The 14,556-nt window shown below is 41.5% G+C and overlaps 1 protein-coding gene across 1 annotated transcript; it reads right to left on the bottom strand.

Annotated features, from left to right (window-relative positions):
- Positions 1–1,339: 1,339 nt before the first annotated feature.
- On the bottom strand, positions 1,340–13,926 carry naalad2 (N-acetylated alpha-linked acidic dipeptidase 2). The gene is made up of 20 exons (XM_054794463.1): positions 13,725–13,926; positions 13,153–13,261; positions 12,807–12,993; positions 12,064–12,165; positions 11,852–11,977; positions 10,796–10,876; positions 10,561–10,666; positions 10,396–10,489; positions 10,197–10,292; positions 9,651–9,736; positions 7,992–8,111; positions 7,836–7,918; positions 6,782–6,845; positions 6,612–6,679; positions 6,010–6,101; positions 5,181–5,271; positions 3,043–3,307; positions 2,882–2,963; positions 2,669–2,761; positions 1,340–1,745 (listed from the first exon to the last, which is right to left on the bottom strand). Exons 1-20 carry the CDS (start codon positions 13,807–13,809, stop codon positions 1,556–1,558), a joined length of 2,220 nt encoding a protein of 739 aa, XP_054650438.1. The 5' UTR covers positions 13,810–13,926; the 3' UTR covers positions 1,340–1,555.
- Between the last annotated feature and the right edge of the window lie 630 nt (positions 13,927–14,556).

Raw genomic sequence — 14,556 nt, 5'->3', positions numbered from 1 at the left:
TAAAAACCTTTATGGTTTTATTGACCACTCAATCAAATCAGTTCATTGAGCAAAGAAAGTTTCATTCAGCTCAGGATTCTCGCTAAACAAGAGGAGACAGCTTTTGCAGTCGCAGACCCAACATTATGGAACTCTCCCCCTGTTATTAAGATTTAAATTAAGACTCTGTCAACGCAGGACGTTCTTGGAATTATGTTTTTTATGCCACAACGCTGGATTACCGTAGTTGCATCCAGATGGGAAAGCGTCACCGAGTGAAAACAATGCAATGCACAAGGTACACCTTCGTGTGGCGCTGTGAACGGAACCATGTGACACTACGGACCCATTGCGGTAATCCCGTCGTCTTCCGCTCATGAGAAAGAGAAGAGAAGAGAAGCAGATTTAGACTTTTTTTGTATCAAATGTTTTGTTCTTATACTTGATTTTATTAAAAAAAAAAAAAAAAGTTACATGCTTCTTATTTTGTCTATTTTATTTAATTTTGAGCATTTTTTTCTTGATCTGTACGGCACTGTGGGGCAGCATGAACTGTTCGTTTTAAATGTGCTTTATAATTAAACCTTCACCTTGAAAAGTTCTCTTTTACACACAAAACATTCACCCGAAGGCATGAGTGACAGTTCATTGCGCCACTGAAACATCTGTGCTCCTAAATGCTTGCCTCCTGTTGAAACGTAATGTTGTTCTAGTTTAGTGAAAAGCCAACACGACATCATCTTCCAAAATATTGGACTGGATGTGGCAGAGCAGTGTACCACGAAGGTAAGACGTCACTTCTTTATGCTGTGTACTCTTCTGCGTTTTAAACACTGAAGTGTATCACTACAAAATGTAGCCTTCTCATCCACAATGAACAAATCTTATCAGTCTGATGCTTAGCAACAGTTTTTGGTGCTCAAGACCCAAAATAAAAATGTGCTGCTTTCCAGGGTTTCACTCTCAATTTCTGACAACTGGCGACCCATAAAAAACTGACCCTGGACCTTAAATTTGGAAAAAAAGACTCATGACTGTAATTTAAGTAAATGGGGGGGGGGGGGAAAAGTTAGGAAATTGTCGTTTAAATTTTTACATTTTAAGTGTTTAATGGACAATTTAGTAAATGTTAACTTTAATTTAGACATTTTAATGTTCTAATTAATTGACTTTATATTGAATTTGGGCACAAAAAAAATCAATTTATGTTTAATGGCAATTTTAACTATTAAAAAATGCTATGGAGTGCTCCACACATTAACTTTATTAAATGCAGCTGTCAAGAAATGGTGGGTGGGTGCAATGATCTGGTTGATTGAACTGCCTACAAATTCAATAAATAGTCCATCGGTGAGTGTGAATGAGTGATTGTCTATATGAGTGCTTCTCAACTGGTTCGGCTGCGGCCCCCACCATTACCCCTCAATGACAAGTGGTGACCCAAATTGCAGGAATTTTCCACCCAAACTTGTCATATAGTAGAGCGTTCGTCTTCTCCATACATCGGGTGTTGATTCCGTCTTGAAATAACCTCTCATTTAATCCCATGATTCCAGAAGATGTGCTGATAGGTGCGTCATGCAGGCGGCGCAAGCGTCATGGCAGCAGCGTGGACAGTGAATGCCGCTATGCTGATTTGTCGCTTGACTTCGTTCCAGGCCTGCTCCTGGTCGGCCGAGCGCTCTATGTCGAACAGTGCGTCGTAAATCCCAGGGAATGACTCCCCTGCGTATTTATTATGGCTGCTTGGAGCAAATATGACATGCCTGAAAACAAGATGATCAGGAAGATAAAGTCAATACGGTGTGTCTAACAGATTACAGCACAGGTGCTGTGGAGTCCAACTGCCAAAGAATGAGCTGTGCATTATGATTAGGATGCTGACAGAATTACTGATATTTGTATGTATTAAGATCTCCAAATGGACAATTTACATCAGAAAATGTAATTTGCACCAGTCTCACATCACACTTTTAACCTTGTCATTGTCAGCAATGAACGTGTGCCTTCAAAGACACCACGTCGACTAAGTTTAATTAACATTCAGTGTCTTTTCTGGGATTTCCGAGCACACTTGAATGTAGAAGATTGTACTTCGACATGAAGAGTAACGAAGTGGGTGATACGAATATCCGCTTACTGTTTTTCCTTGTCCTGCTGTTTATTTTGACCACACACACGCATAATAAAGAGGTTGTTGTGCCGGTCCGAATGCCTGTGAATGCACCTCGCGGTCATCGTGACAATGACGAAGTGTTTCGAGGACGAACTAGAGGCGTGTTTGCAAGTTGGAGTTGCATATGTGGTGTTGGAATTGTACTGCTGTTGGTGTGTGCAGGTCAGCAATAAAGACTGTGGACGCTACACTGTCCCCCCCTCTGCCGTCATCACAAGGAGGTGTGGCTTTCCATGACGCCAACGCGTTAGGTACGCTAAAACCTTCAACGTAATTCATGAAAAAAATGAGTTTCCACCATTCATGCCTTATTTTTTTTTTTACATATGTATAATATATATATATGCATATATACACATTTTTTATAAAAATGTATGTCTTATCTCTCTACAGCGGACAAAATGATGAAAATCCTTTTTTGCAATTGTTAATAGTATTAACAATTGCAGTAGTATCAATTTCACGGTCTACAAAATTTGAAATGACATAAATGCACACGGTAGACAGTTATACCTGTAGAAGGGTCGGCCAGGTAATCCCAGGGGGTCTATAAAGGCCCTCTCAAGATACATGAGCTGATCATTCATTGCACGTACCTGCAGGGGACTGATGCACACAATCACACACTGTGTTAGCTCTCCTTCACATATGTAATCGACCAACTTTTTGTGGTTTAACTAAAGCGTACACGCTGACATTTTAGTACACAACTGTACTTCTTCTTACTCTGCTGTGTTTATGTTTTGCAGGCGCTCATGAAACTCCCTCGCAGCAACTGTGAAGTTTTCCACAGCTGAAAACAAGGAGTCTGGAAAACAAATGTGCATAAATCGTGAACATCAATTTGTAATGTATGACTAATATTCATGCGTTATACTGGGACTTACCAAACGACACCTTGTACTTCTGCATCTCCTCCAGGTGCCCCTGTCCTAAGGCTGCGATGCTGCGTGCATACTTTTGGAGAGAGAGGGCGTATTGGTTGGCATCAAGGGGGATGATCTGTGAATCCGCCAGGAGGAAAATGAGGCCCCCTCTCACTTGGGCCACAGTGCGAAGTCTCCTGAAGGTAGGGTCGTAAAACTTCTCCACGACCTCGAAGGTTTCATACACGGTGTGATAGACGGGATAACTGCTGTATCGCTCTGTTTTCTACACACACACACACACACACACACACACACACACACACACACGTGTGAAAAACCGTTTTCCCCCATCCTGAATTTTTTTTTTTGTCACACTTAAATGTTTCAGATCACCAAATAAATTCAAATATTAGTTAATGGCAACACAAATGAACATAAAATTCAGTTTTTAAATGAAACCTTTTATTATTAAAAAGGGAGAAAAAAAATCCAAACCTACATGGGCCTGGGGCCGCGCGGTGGCCTAGTGGTTAGCATGTTGGCCACACAGTCAGAAAATGGGGAAGGTTCGAATCTCCGTTGGCCATCTCTGTGTGGAGTTTGCATGTTCTCCCCGTGCGTGCGTTTCCTCCCACATTCCAAAAACATGCATGTTGGGTTAATTGGCAACACTAAATTGTCCATAGGTATGAATGTGAGTGTGAATGGCTGTTTGTCTATATGTGCCCTGCGATTGGCTGGCGACCAGTCCAGGGTGTACCCCACCTCTCGCCCTAAGTCAGCTGGGATAGGTTCCAGCATACCCGTGACCCTAATGAGGATAAGAGGCATAGAGGATGGAAGGATGCATTGGCCTGTGTGACAAAGTGATTGCTCCCCTGTCAAAGCATAACTTGACTGTGGTTCATCACACCTCAGTACAAGTGGAAAAGGTGATAAAGCCATTTCTAAAGCTTTGGGACGTGTCTGGGGCTGTTTTGCTGCTTCAGCACCTGGAAGACTTGCTGTGATAAATGGAACCATGAATTCTGATGTCTACCAAAACATCCTGAAGGAGAATGTCTGCCTATCTGTTGGTGACCTCAAGCTGAAACCAACCAGCAGGACAATGATCCAAAACACACCAACAAGTCCACCTTTGAATGGCTGAAGAAAAACAAAATGAAGACTTTGGAGTGGCCTAGTCAAAGTCCTGACCTGAATCCTATTGAGATGCTGTGGCATGACCTTTAAAAAGGTGCTTCATGCTGGAAAAACCTCCAATGTGGCTGAATTACAACAATTCTGCAAAGATGAGTGGGACAAAATTCCTCCACAGCGCTGCAAGAGACTCATTGCAAGTTATCCTACACTGCAAGTTATCAAACACTTGCAGTTGTTGCCAAGTGTGGCCCAACCACTCATAAGGCAGTTAGATTTAGGGGGCAATCACTTTTTCACTTGGGGCCATGAAGGTTTGGATTTTTTCTCCTTTAATTAAAAAACCCCCAAAACATTTAAAACTTCCATCTTGTGTTCAGTTGTGTTGTCATTGACTAATATTTCAATTTGTTTGATGATCTGAAACATCTAAGTGTGACAAACATGCAATAAATTAAGAAATCTGGAAAGGGGCAAACACTTTTTCACACCACTGTACGCTATTTTTTTTTTTGAAAGTCGTAATTGAGAAACAAAACAAGATAAAAAGTTGTATTTTTTGGAAAATTAAGTTGGGGGGGAAAAGATACAAAAGTTATGAAGGAATACAGTATTATGACAAAAAGAAAATTTACAAAGACTAAAGAATAAAGTTGAAATGTTTGAGGAAAAAAACTAAAATGGGGAAAAAACAGTGGTTAAGACCAATGTTTTTACACCAATATCACAAAGCTGCAGAGATGCAGTTTTTTCTTGATACAACGTATGTATGTATGTATGTATGTATGTATGTATGTATGTATGTATGAATGTATAAAATGACTTTGCATATCTACATGTGTTGGTCTACAGAATATCAAAGTGGCCCATCCTTTCATTTTTCAGCCTGTGGCCCTCGATGCGCCTGCATTAGACTATAAAGATGTTAATATTTTTTTCCAATCAAATGCATAGTTTTGCATCCAAAATAGTACCACACGTGCAGACACACGATAGCGAAGTGCTAAAAACGTTACCCAGTTCTTGGTGTATCTTGCTCTGCCTGCTGCAATTCCGAGACGGACAAAATAGGCTTCAAAATCACTTCCTGAGCCCAGTTTGCTGATCCTACAGAACACCAAGTACAAGAAATACCGACTCAGACATTTCTTAGATGACATCCTTGATTGTTTGACTGATGATTGCAAAGACACAATGTGCTATTTCAGTTCACTTTGAGTAAGTTCCAGCGCTCGAAAGGTTTCATCTGACAGCTACGCTTGCCCAAACAGAATCGCATAATTCAAACCAGCTGATGTTTATTATTGTGAATTTGATGGGGATAAAAAACTAAACTAAAGGAGGACCACAGGGACAAAAGGGGGCCGGATGCTGTCAGGTGGCACTGACAGTGTAATTTAAAAATGGCATTTCTCCAGTGATTTCTTGTGATAAAGACACGTTCCGGCCGCCTTTAACTAAGCCAGCTATGTTCTGCATTAGGCGGAAGCGTTGCGGTATGGGAGTGTTGATGGACCATCTGAACTTCAGACAACGGCAGACCTTAACTTGATAATGGGTGTTGTGGTGATTTCATTGATGGCATCAAGCTTCACTTGAAGAACAAACATGAATAATAGTTGCATTCCAAAGATTGTAGACAGCTGTGTAAAGGGGACTTTCCAGAGGAGATTCCTTGCCCGATAAAGCCTTGATCGCCCACTTCTAGAGAGAGTTTTCATGTAGTTTGTGTTGTTTGAAAGCTCTTGTTTTTGAAAGTGTTTCAAAAGTCAATGCTTATCTGGTGCTGTGTGCTTGCGGCCTCGGCCGAAGCTGTTGATGCATCTTGAGACTTCCATAACTTGCCTGGGTGCGTCACGGTCGTTCGTCCAGTTGTCTTTCTTATGCCAACTTTCATACAGAGAAACTCCTTCCTCTTCTATCTCTGGACTGGCTAGCTGCACAGACACACAGGAAGCACAAAGTCTTCACTACGCTCAACTACAATATAAATGCAACACTTGTTTTTGCTCACATCTTTCATGGATGTATTGCCAAATTCTCTGAAACGTCTTTGGATACGGCTTATGGTAGAAAAATGAACATTCAATTCAGAGGCAACAGCTCTGGTGGACATTCCTGCAGTCAGCTCCCTCAACACTTGTGGCATATCTGCCATTGTGCTGTGAGATTTCGGATTGGCCTTTTATTGTGGCCATCCTAAGCACATTTGTGCAATAATCTTGCTGTCTAATCCGCATCTTGATATGACACACCTATGAGGTGGATGAATGATCTCATCAAAAAGGAGAAGTCCTCACTAATATAGATTTGTGAACAACATTTGACAGAAATAGGTCTTTTGTGTACACAGAACGTCTTTGATCAACATGGGAGCAAACAAAAAAGTGTTGTTTATATTTTTGTGTATTCCCCCATTCCATGTCACCACGTGGGTTTCCATTTACCTGCTTGGTGAGGTCGTACACGAGTGTGTGTAAAGATGGAGTGCAGTCAACCCTCAGTGTAAACATACCTTGAAATTATATAAACACACACAAACTATATTGAAAGCAGCACATGCCTTCAGAAGTAATATACACAGTAGATCATCTTGACAAAGAATATTTGTCCTCACCCTCTATGCCAGAGTCTGCATTGATGTAGGCCACAGCTCTCTCCTGAAGCAGCTTGGCATTGTCCTGTGGAGGAATGTGGACTGAATAGTTGTCATAGTTGTGCGCATGCGTGAGCGCTCCACTCCTCACGTTATAACATTTCTAATACAATTTCAGCGTAAACATTACAATCTTAATGAAGCCAGTTAGTGCATTTTAACATTGTGGTGACCTTTTCTCCAGACATGTCCACTTGCTGCAAATGATAAAAAAAACGTCCGCTAACTGCATTAACACAGTTGGTAAGATTACTCAACTCTAGGTGAGTTTGGGTTTCTGTTTTAAGTCACGCTTTGCATTGGCTAGATTAATAACTGCCGCGGCATTCACTGACGAAATATATGTCATCTGAGGTGTAGGTTTGGACCCCAGATGCAGAGACGTGGGGCTGAAAAAAACAGTTAGTCTCTGCGAGAGTCACATTAAGTACAACCCAGCCAACAAATGAGGGAGCAGCAGGCACCGGATGAGATTCGTCTTGAGCTGGCAAAAGGCACCATGGAAAACTTCGTTACAAAACAAAGAAAAGCAGAGGGCCAGGCTAGATGGCAGGGAAACAACTGGGCATACTACTAGAAGATGCAACAACTGTTAAATGTCCACAAAGTAGAAGAAGTCCAAGCAAGCGCATCCTTCAAGCATGGAAGAAAGAACCGGCATCCCCCACCTGCAAATAATTGGTTTTGGCAGACAGCCAATCAGCAGCAGGGGAGCCCAGTTGTCCCGCCTTCAGCAGGAGCGAGGATCTCTGAAAACGGAGACAATACCAAGACGCGGAGACGGCAAGGAGGAGCAAACGTGAAACGTAACATGTAACACGTCAATTATTATATGGACACCACTGATTGGGCATGATGTTTAAGCAGCAGACTACATACTTGACTCCACTATCACCATCACACCCACTTACACCACGCTAAAAGGCAAGCCAAGCTTCACATTCCCAAACTGTACCCCGGTGAGCTAAAGTGAAGTCTACCACTAAGAAGAAGCGAAAACACTGCTGAGTTTTACCTCTGCCCATTCTGTGGAGCCCAGCAGTCCAAATTCCTCTGCATCCCAGCTGGCAAATATTATTGTTCTTCTCGGCCTCCAGCCTGCACACAGACACATTCACAGATTTGCTGCAAGAGCAAATACAGTATTCTCTTCTGGTAGTTGTAGCCTTACCTTTACTGAGAAACCTGCCAGCGCTGCGAACAATTTCGTGGACCACAGCAGCTCCCGACATGGGATCAATTCCGCCAAAAACCCATGCATCCCGGTGTCCGCCAAGAATCACATACCTGTCTAGTCCAAAATGTGCCACAAATGGTACTGTCATTTCATATCTTTGCCCTCTTTTTTTAATGTACAGACGAGCAAGAAATTATTGATAATTTCACTCCTTTAGGCATGGCAAACTTATTTATAGAGCACAATTTACACACAAGGGAATTCAAAGTGCTGTACAAAAAATAAAGCAAATCAGATAATTCCATAAAACACGCTGTAGTCGTAGAGATTCTTAACTAGATACAATTATGTCATACAGTACTTTTTTATAACCAAAACTTGATCAAGGTGACAAAGTGACACCCAGATCTACGTGTCGCTGACGGCAGGTGAACATGGTCCTGTAGATTCACTTTGTCACTGCGTCAAACAGGTCAGTGTGCGGCTGCAAAACAATTTCCTCCTGCTAAACTCAGACAAAACTGAAATCATTGTCTGTGGCCCACAGAAACAAAAAGAAACCGCTGCCAGTCACCTTGAAACGGACTCAGGCTTGAACTTTAACAGCCACATTCAATCAATAACATCAGCAGCTTTGCAACATCTAAAAACATCGCCCAAATGAAGAAAATAGTGTCTAAGCCATATTTAGAGAGACTAATCCATTCCTTTGTTTCCAGTAGGCTAGACTATTGCAATAGCTGCAGTACATCCAGAATGCTGCTGCTCGAGCCCTTACTAGAACCAGGAAATACGACCATATTAGCCCAGTGCTCAGGATTCCTTTCACTCAAGAGAATAGACTTCAAAACAGCCCTACTTGTGTACAAATCTGTTCATGGGCTAGCCCCAAAGTACATCTCTGCCATGTTCGAGCCACATAAACCATCTCGGGCTCTGACAACCTCAGGGAGTGGTCTCCGGCGTGAGCCCAGAGTTGGGTCTGAAAAAGTCTTCAAAAAGATGTGAGACAGGCCTCCTCAACTTTGACAATGTTCAAATCCAGGTTGAAAACACTTACCTGTACAAATGACAACTGAAAATATCTTATAAGCATTTTGCTTTTAATTATTATTTCTATGTTTTATGGAATTATCTTATTTTCATTCTTCTTTGTAAATCACTTTGAATTCCCTTATGTATAAATTGTGCTCTAGAAATAAACTTGCCTTGCCTTGCCTAAAATTAATTGCTGAAAATGTATCATATTAAAAATAATAACAAAATATGCACATACAATTCTATCAGATTTATTTTCTTCTTCTCTTTTACTTTTATTCTTTTATAAAGTACCCATGCACTATACTTTTTAACGTTACATTCTACTCATGGTAGAAGTCACATAAGTGTATACTGCATTATTAGAATGAGGGGGATGGGGTCAATTTGAACTTAAGCCACCAAATATGGTTTCTTGCCCTATTAAAGGCTAACAAAAACCTAAGTATATTTTATTGTAGTGCATTGACTAGTGTATTTTTCAAAAGACTCCACAAAAGTAAACCAGGAGGAACGTCTTATATTTTTTTTAAATACTGCACATATTTTGTGATGTAATTGACAAAGTCAAAGTGCTACACAAATGAGTTAGACTTCGGGCTCAGGTGGTTGTACCTGGCTCTAGAGCGCCTCTAATCCTTCCAATGACGTTGTAGATCCTGGTCACTTGCATGTTGGTATAAATGTTCATGCGCACTGACCTAGAGCAAAAAGATTCACACACATCCATGGACAGATACAAGGGAAAGGCTGTGATGTTTAATGGAAAAAGATGATTTGTTTGCAATGTGAGAAGATGTGTGATGTTTTACGCCACCCCACGCGGACCTCCACACTTAGCATGTTGTGTGCAAAGAGAAGAAGGGGCAACATTCAAGTTGTAGATCAAGCACTTTCACCTGAAAATTCAATTCAAATGTTACGTCAAACAATTGTGTGGGAATGTATGTTTCTCCCAAATAGGCAGTACAAAGCCTCCATTGTGCTTCAATTGGCTGCTTGCCACTAGCTCATTAGCCAAAAGCCAGACAAAAAGCGCAACAACAAAACAACAAGACAATGCAAACACATGGATGGTAGCGTGGTGGAGGGGTGACTACAGGAGAATCAACATGTCCTTTGCTGAAAGTGGACACAAATTATCCTAATTGAAGCACTCACTGGTTCTTTAAGTCATCCGTGAAACCTGGACCAATCCTGTAGGAGACGTTCAAGGCACCTTTCCAGGTGTTTGGTGAATTTGGTCCTCCCATGTTCCTGTTGAGTGGTTCATGATCACTAATAGTAGTTTACATGTCACTTAATTGAGTTTGAGTAAAAAGTCTGCCAGCATCATCGAAGGCAAAAAGAAAAAAAGTACTTAAGGAGGTGGAATGCATCATGGTAGCCAATCGGATGCACAGGAATGCTGGGAATTCCCACTCCGTCTTCAGGACGGGATCTGTAGGTGTATTCTGTAAGAGTACAGACAGTAACTCCCATGTAAGTCAATCACATACAAAAAGTACACATACTGTACTCGTACCTTTAGCTGGGTATCCGGGGGTGAGCGCATCTCCTGCTCCATTCAAATTCATAACGTTTCCTCTCTGAGCTCCACCACCCGGCAGGTTCCATCCTTCGGGGTATGGCTGCACAGGCCAAAAGCAAAAACAGAAAGAGTCTTAAGTTCATGAACGTTCCTAGAAATGTTCAAAATAGAGTGGAGTACATGGTACAGAAACGCAAGATTAGACCGTTATACAAGCGACATGACATACCTTGACTCCTTCAGCACAGTAATCTGCTGGATCAGAGAACAAAATAATCCCTTTTGCGCCGGCTAACATGGCATTCTTCACCTGATGGAGGTGAGAGTGACAGTAGAGAGTGATATCACATTCACATTTTACTGTGGTTGTGCTTTGCAAACTGAAAAAGACGATTTTTTTCCATCCAGCTCTTGTATTTGATCTCATTCATTAGTCCACGTGTAATTTTTTGGCTTGTGTGTGATGAGTGCATATTTCACAATCGTGGTGGAGACAAAGTCACGGTCACCAAGCCCGTCTCTGCTAGCCTAAACACTGACCTGTTTACAACTTCAATTCTAGTATTTGTTCTAAGTAACTGTATTAATTGTGTGCGTGTGCGTGTACAGTATGTATGTTAAGATTTTTTTGTCCAATCTGATTTCAGCTTCTATGTGTTGCCATGTCAATGTAATCAATGTTATCGCACCGGTTAGCGCGTTTTTTGGTTGACATTGAAAATGTACGCCAACATTTTGCCCTGCTTTCCGGTTAGCATACAATCTGAAGCACGTCTTGTTGTGTTATTAATACACTGCATCAGTCCAACTGTGTTATTGATATATTTTTATCACGAAACGTCCTTGTTTGCATCCTTAGTTTGCTAACAAAATGGCGACCGGAACGGAAAGTCAGCTACGTCGCCCGTCTATGATGTCATCAGCTGTTGACTCTCAAAAATGTTAACACACGTTAAATGCTAACTCCGTCTTCCTGTTTTGTCATGAGTTATTTCGGAGTAGTCACGTAAAAGGACACTTAAATGTTCACTTATCCCTTTCATTCATCACATACGTGCATTCCGAATTGTTTTCTGCATGTAAAACTATAAAAGCTTATTTCGCTGTAACATTTGTCCGTTTTGTTTAGAGTCAGACCTTCTGGAACAAATTAATGATGCTAACCAAGGTTCCACTGTATTATCAATGGGGCTGTTTTTTTTTTTTTTTTCAGATTTCAGATTCGCCTCACAGGGCCAGAGAGGGGCGTGGGGGGAATATGAATAAATTCCTACAAATTTCCTACCTTATTGCCTCGAAATATTTTCCCATATCTGACAATGACAATCTTGCCAGTCACATTGATTCCCATCTGCCTCTCCAACTGGAAGAAGTCTTCAGTGCGGCCGTAGTTGACATACACCAGATCGCCCTGCACAGAGAGAGAGAGTGGGGGGAATAAGCATGTGGTGTATCATCATGACCGAGCTATTGTTGCTTTCTCTTCCGTTTATGCACCTCAGGTTGTCCTTTAGCAGAGAAGGCGCTGTATGGAGGGACAATGTTGGCAATGTCTTCATAACCCTCGGGGACGGGCTCAGCCAAGGATGTGGTAAAAATCTGAGGAATAAAGGTGAAATTAGACCTAATGTTTGAGGCAGTTATTGAGCAACACTCTCAGTAGAGGGGCTTTACGTGGACTAAAACGCTGGGACGCCTGACTATTGCACTGATACTGTCAGCGCAAAATTCTCTTTAGTGACTATTCATGTCTGTGGGACCGAGCCCGAGAAGCCTTATGGGCTCACCACCTCTCTTCTAATTCACCTCTGAGGTGTTTGATGGACTTGATGACTAAATCTTCCACACCAAACGCATTCAAGCATGCCTTTAGAGAAATGACTGCGTAACATATACTGTTGCATGTTGCCTAAGGAACCCAGAAACAGCAATTTATGTGTGAAGCTGAGAAGTAAACTTTTATTTTGTTGTGACTGTGACAGTATCTCTACTCATGCAACATGTGCTTTTTACTGATGGTTAACCTCAAAACATTGGCCTTTTCTCTTACAACTTTTCCTCATATAGTGTAGTTAATCTCCTCGTGATATGAACACCATAAATGTCAGCAGACTATACAAAAATGGTCAGAAATTTATTGACCTGAAGGTAAGGTTGAGTAGACAAAGAGTTGAGGATACTTCTGTGAGTGTTTTGTGCAGGATTTATGGTTGCTTATATACAGTATGCGTGCACAGTACCTCATGACCGCTTCCGTCAACTACTGCAATGTAATTGGGCTGCGATGCGTTGGGGTAGGACAGCAGGACATCATACGGCACCATCTCTACAGAGTCCAGCCCAAACTCCTGCCACTCCTTCTGAATCTGCTCTGCATACTTCAAATTCTGCTCTGTACCCGCCAGATGGGGGAGGCGTGTAAATTTCCTTTGAGGGAGTACATTTGGCAGTTCAGTGGTGGGACAGCAGAAGCCATATGGGGGGTTAGGGGTGGGTGGGGTTGACGCTTGGGGCAGGTGGGCGGAGACTGAAACAACTTAGAATTCCCTAAGAAATAGATAGTAGATAGGATCGTTGGCTACTTACCTGAGATGCTCTTTTATCTGGCTAGGCTGCATTTCTTCAAGGAACTCCCACAAATACTGACTGGAGGCACTGTTTACCTTGTTAGGCTGTGCACGCTTTGCAAGCCAACCTACAATGTGTGTGGGGGTCGGTAAAGTGTAACACATACGATATGTCAATGTTTGCACTTTAAAATGTATGCAAAAGCAAGTAACTGTAAGTTAGGAGTGACGACGTCATGAAAAGACAAAGAAAAATCTATCACTATATGTGACAATATACAGTACACGCACATTAGGTACACGTGCATAATCTATTGCTGTGCCAACTACGGTAGTTTTCAAGCAATTTGGCTGGTGTGTAATTGTCAAGCGGGAGACGGCGGTTCGATTCAACCTACGGGAAAATTAGATTTTTAACGGCATTCTTACAGCAAAACGGTGTAAACGTCAAACACCCTTTATTAGCTACTCCGCGACAAAATGTCTCATTGTGTCCACGTACACTTTCTAGTAAGTGCGTGTCCCTCCCTAGCCTGCATCTAATTGGCGTGTATATGTTTGTGTCGGTGTGGTTGCTTTAGCCAAACTCACCTGCGATAAATCCCAGAAAAAACAAAGCTATCACAGCCACGACCCACAACATCCATCGAACTAATCTGCCACTCCGTTTCGACATGACTGTTGAAGGGGTGATTGTTCCTCTCTGTACAACTGTTGATTTAAATAGAAGTAACACACAAGCGTCACAGCAGAACTCTGGAGAGCGAGAGAGAGAGAGAGAACGTATGGCTTTTAACAGCCAGTAGGTGGCAGCACAGACAGGAGACAGTGAATTAGCAAGAAGAAGAAGCTTGTCGGGTAACTGGTGGTCGATAGACTACTGCAAATGCAAATGTGGGGATTGATCCGATACCAAATAAATGCCGGGACAAGATTGCTGATACCGATACTTTACATTTTTTTAAGCTCATTGAATTACTTTGTGATTTTGCCTTGTATTGTTGATCATAATTAGATAGATAGGTATTCATCTCCAACAGAAATTCACTAGATAGATATTAATCTCCAAGAGAAATTCACTTTCCAACTGATTACAATCTGAATAAAACATAGGACATAGTTTTCAGGCAAACAACAAATAATGGTATGAACAAACTTTTGAATAGTTTAACAATCTATAAATACTGTAATACAAGATTGTGTAAAAATGTCAACAAAATAATATTGTTTTATATTTATTCTGTATGCATGACAGTGAACAAAATAAAGTCAGTTGTGAAAAATAACAAAACAAAAGCAAAAACTGTTCTTGGCTCTCATTCAAATCCTTGGTCCCAAATTCATCGTGTGTCCTAGACTTATTCCCAGAGTTTTTAAACAATATCTGAATATCAACAATGTGAAGAACAAAACTAAGCCTTGT

The sequence above is a fragment of the Dunckerocampus dactyliophorus genome, chromosome 12, assembly GCF_027744805.1.
Source record: "Dunckerocampus dactyliophorus isolate RoL2022-P2 chromosome 12, RoL_Ddac_1.1, whole genome shotgun sequence".
In the NCBI taxonomy this organism is placed as follows: Eukaryota; Metazoa; Chordata; class Actinopteri; order Syngnathiformes; family Syngnathidae; genus Dunckerocampus; species Dunckerocampus dactyliophorus.
Note: the sequence above shows the minus strand (reverse complement) of the source record. Positions and strands in the feature narration are given on the sequence as shown.

Bases quoted from the DNA above. Each gene is read 5' to 3' on its own strand.
- naalad2 (XM_054794463.1), bottom strand. From the start codon at position 13,809: ATGTCGAAACGGAGTGGCAGATTAGTTCGATGGATGTTGTGGGTCGTG. The intron at 10,490-10,560 runs GTACGAGTACAG...GTACTCTTACAG, and splicing joins CCCCGGATACCCAGCTAAAG to AATACACCTACAGATCCCGT. The intron at 5,272-6,009 runs GCAAGTTATGGA...GGTGTTCTGTAG, and splicing joins AACGACCGTGACGCACCCAG to GATCAGCAAACTGGGCTCAG.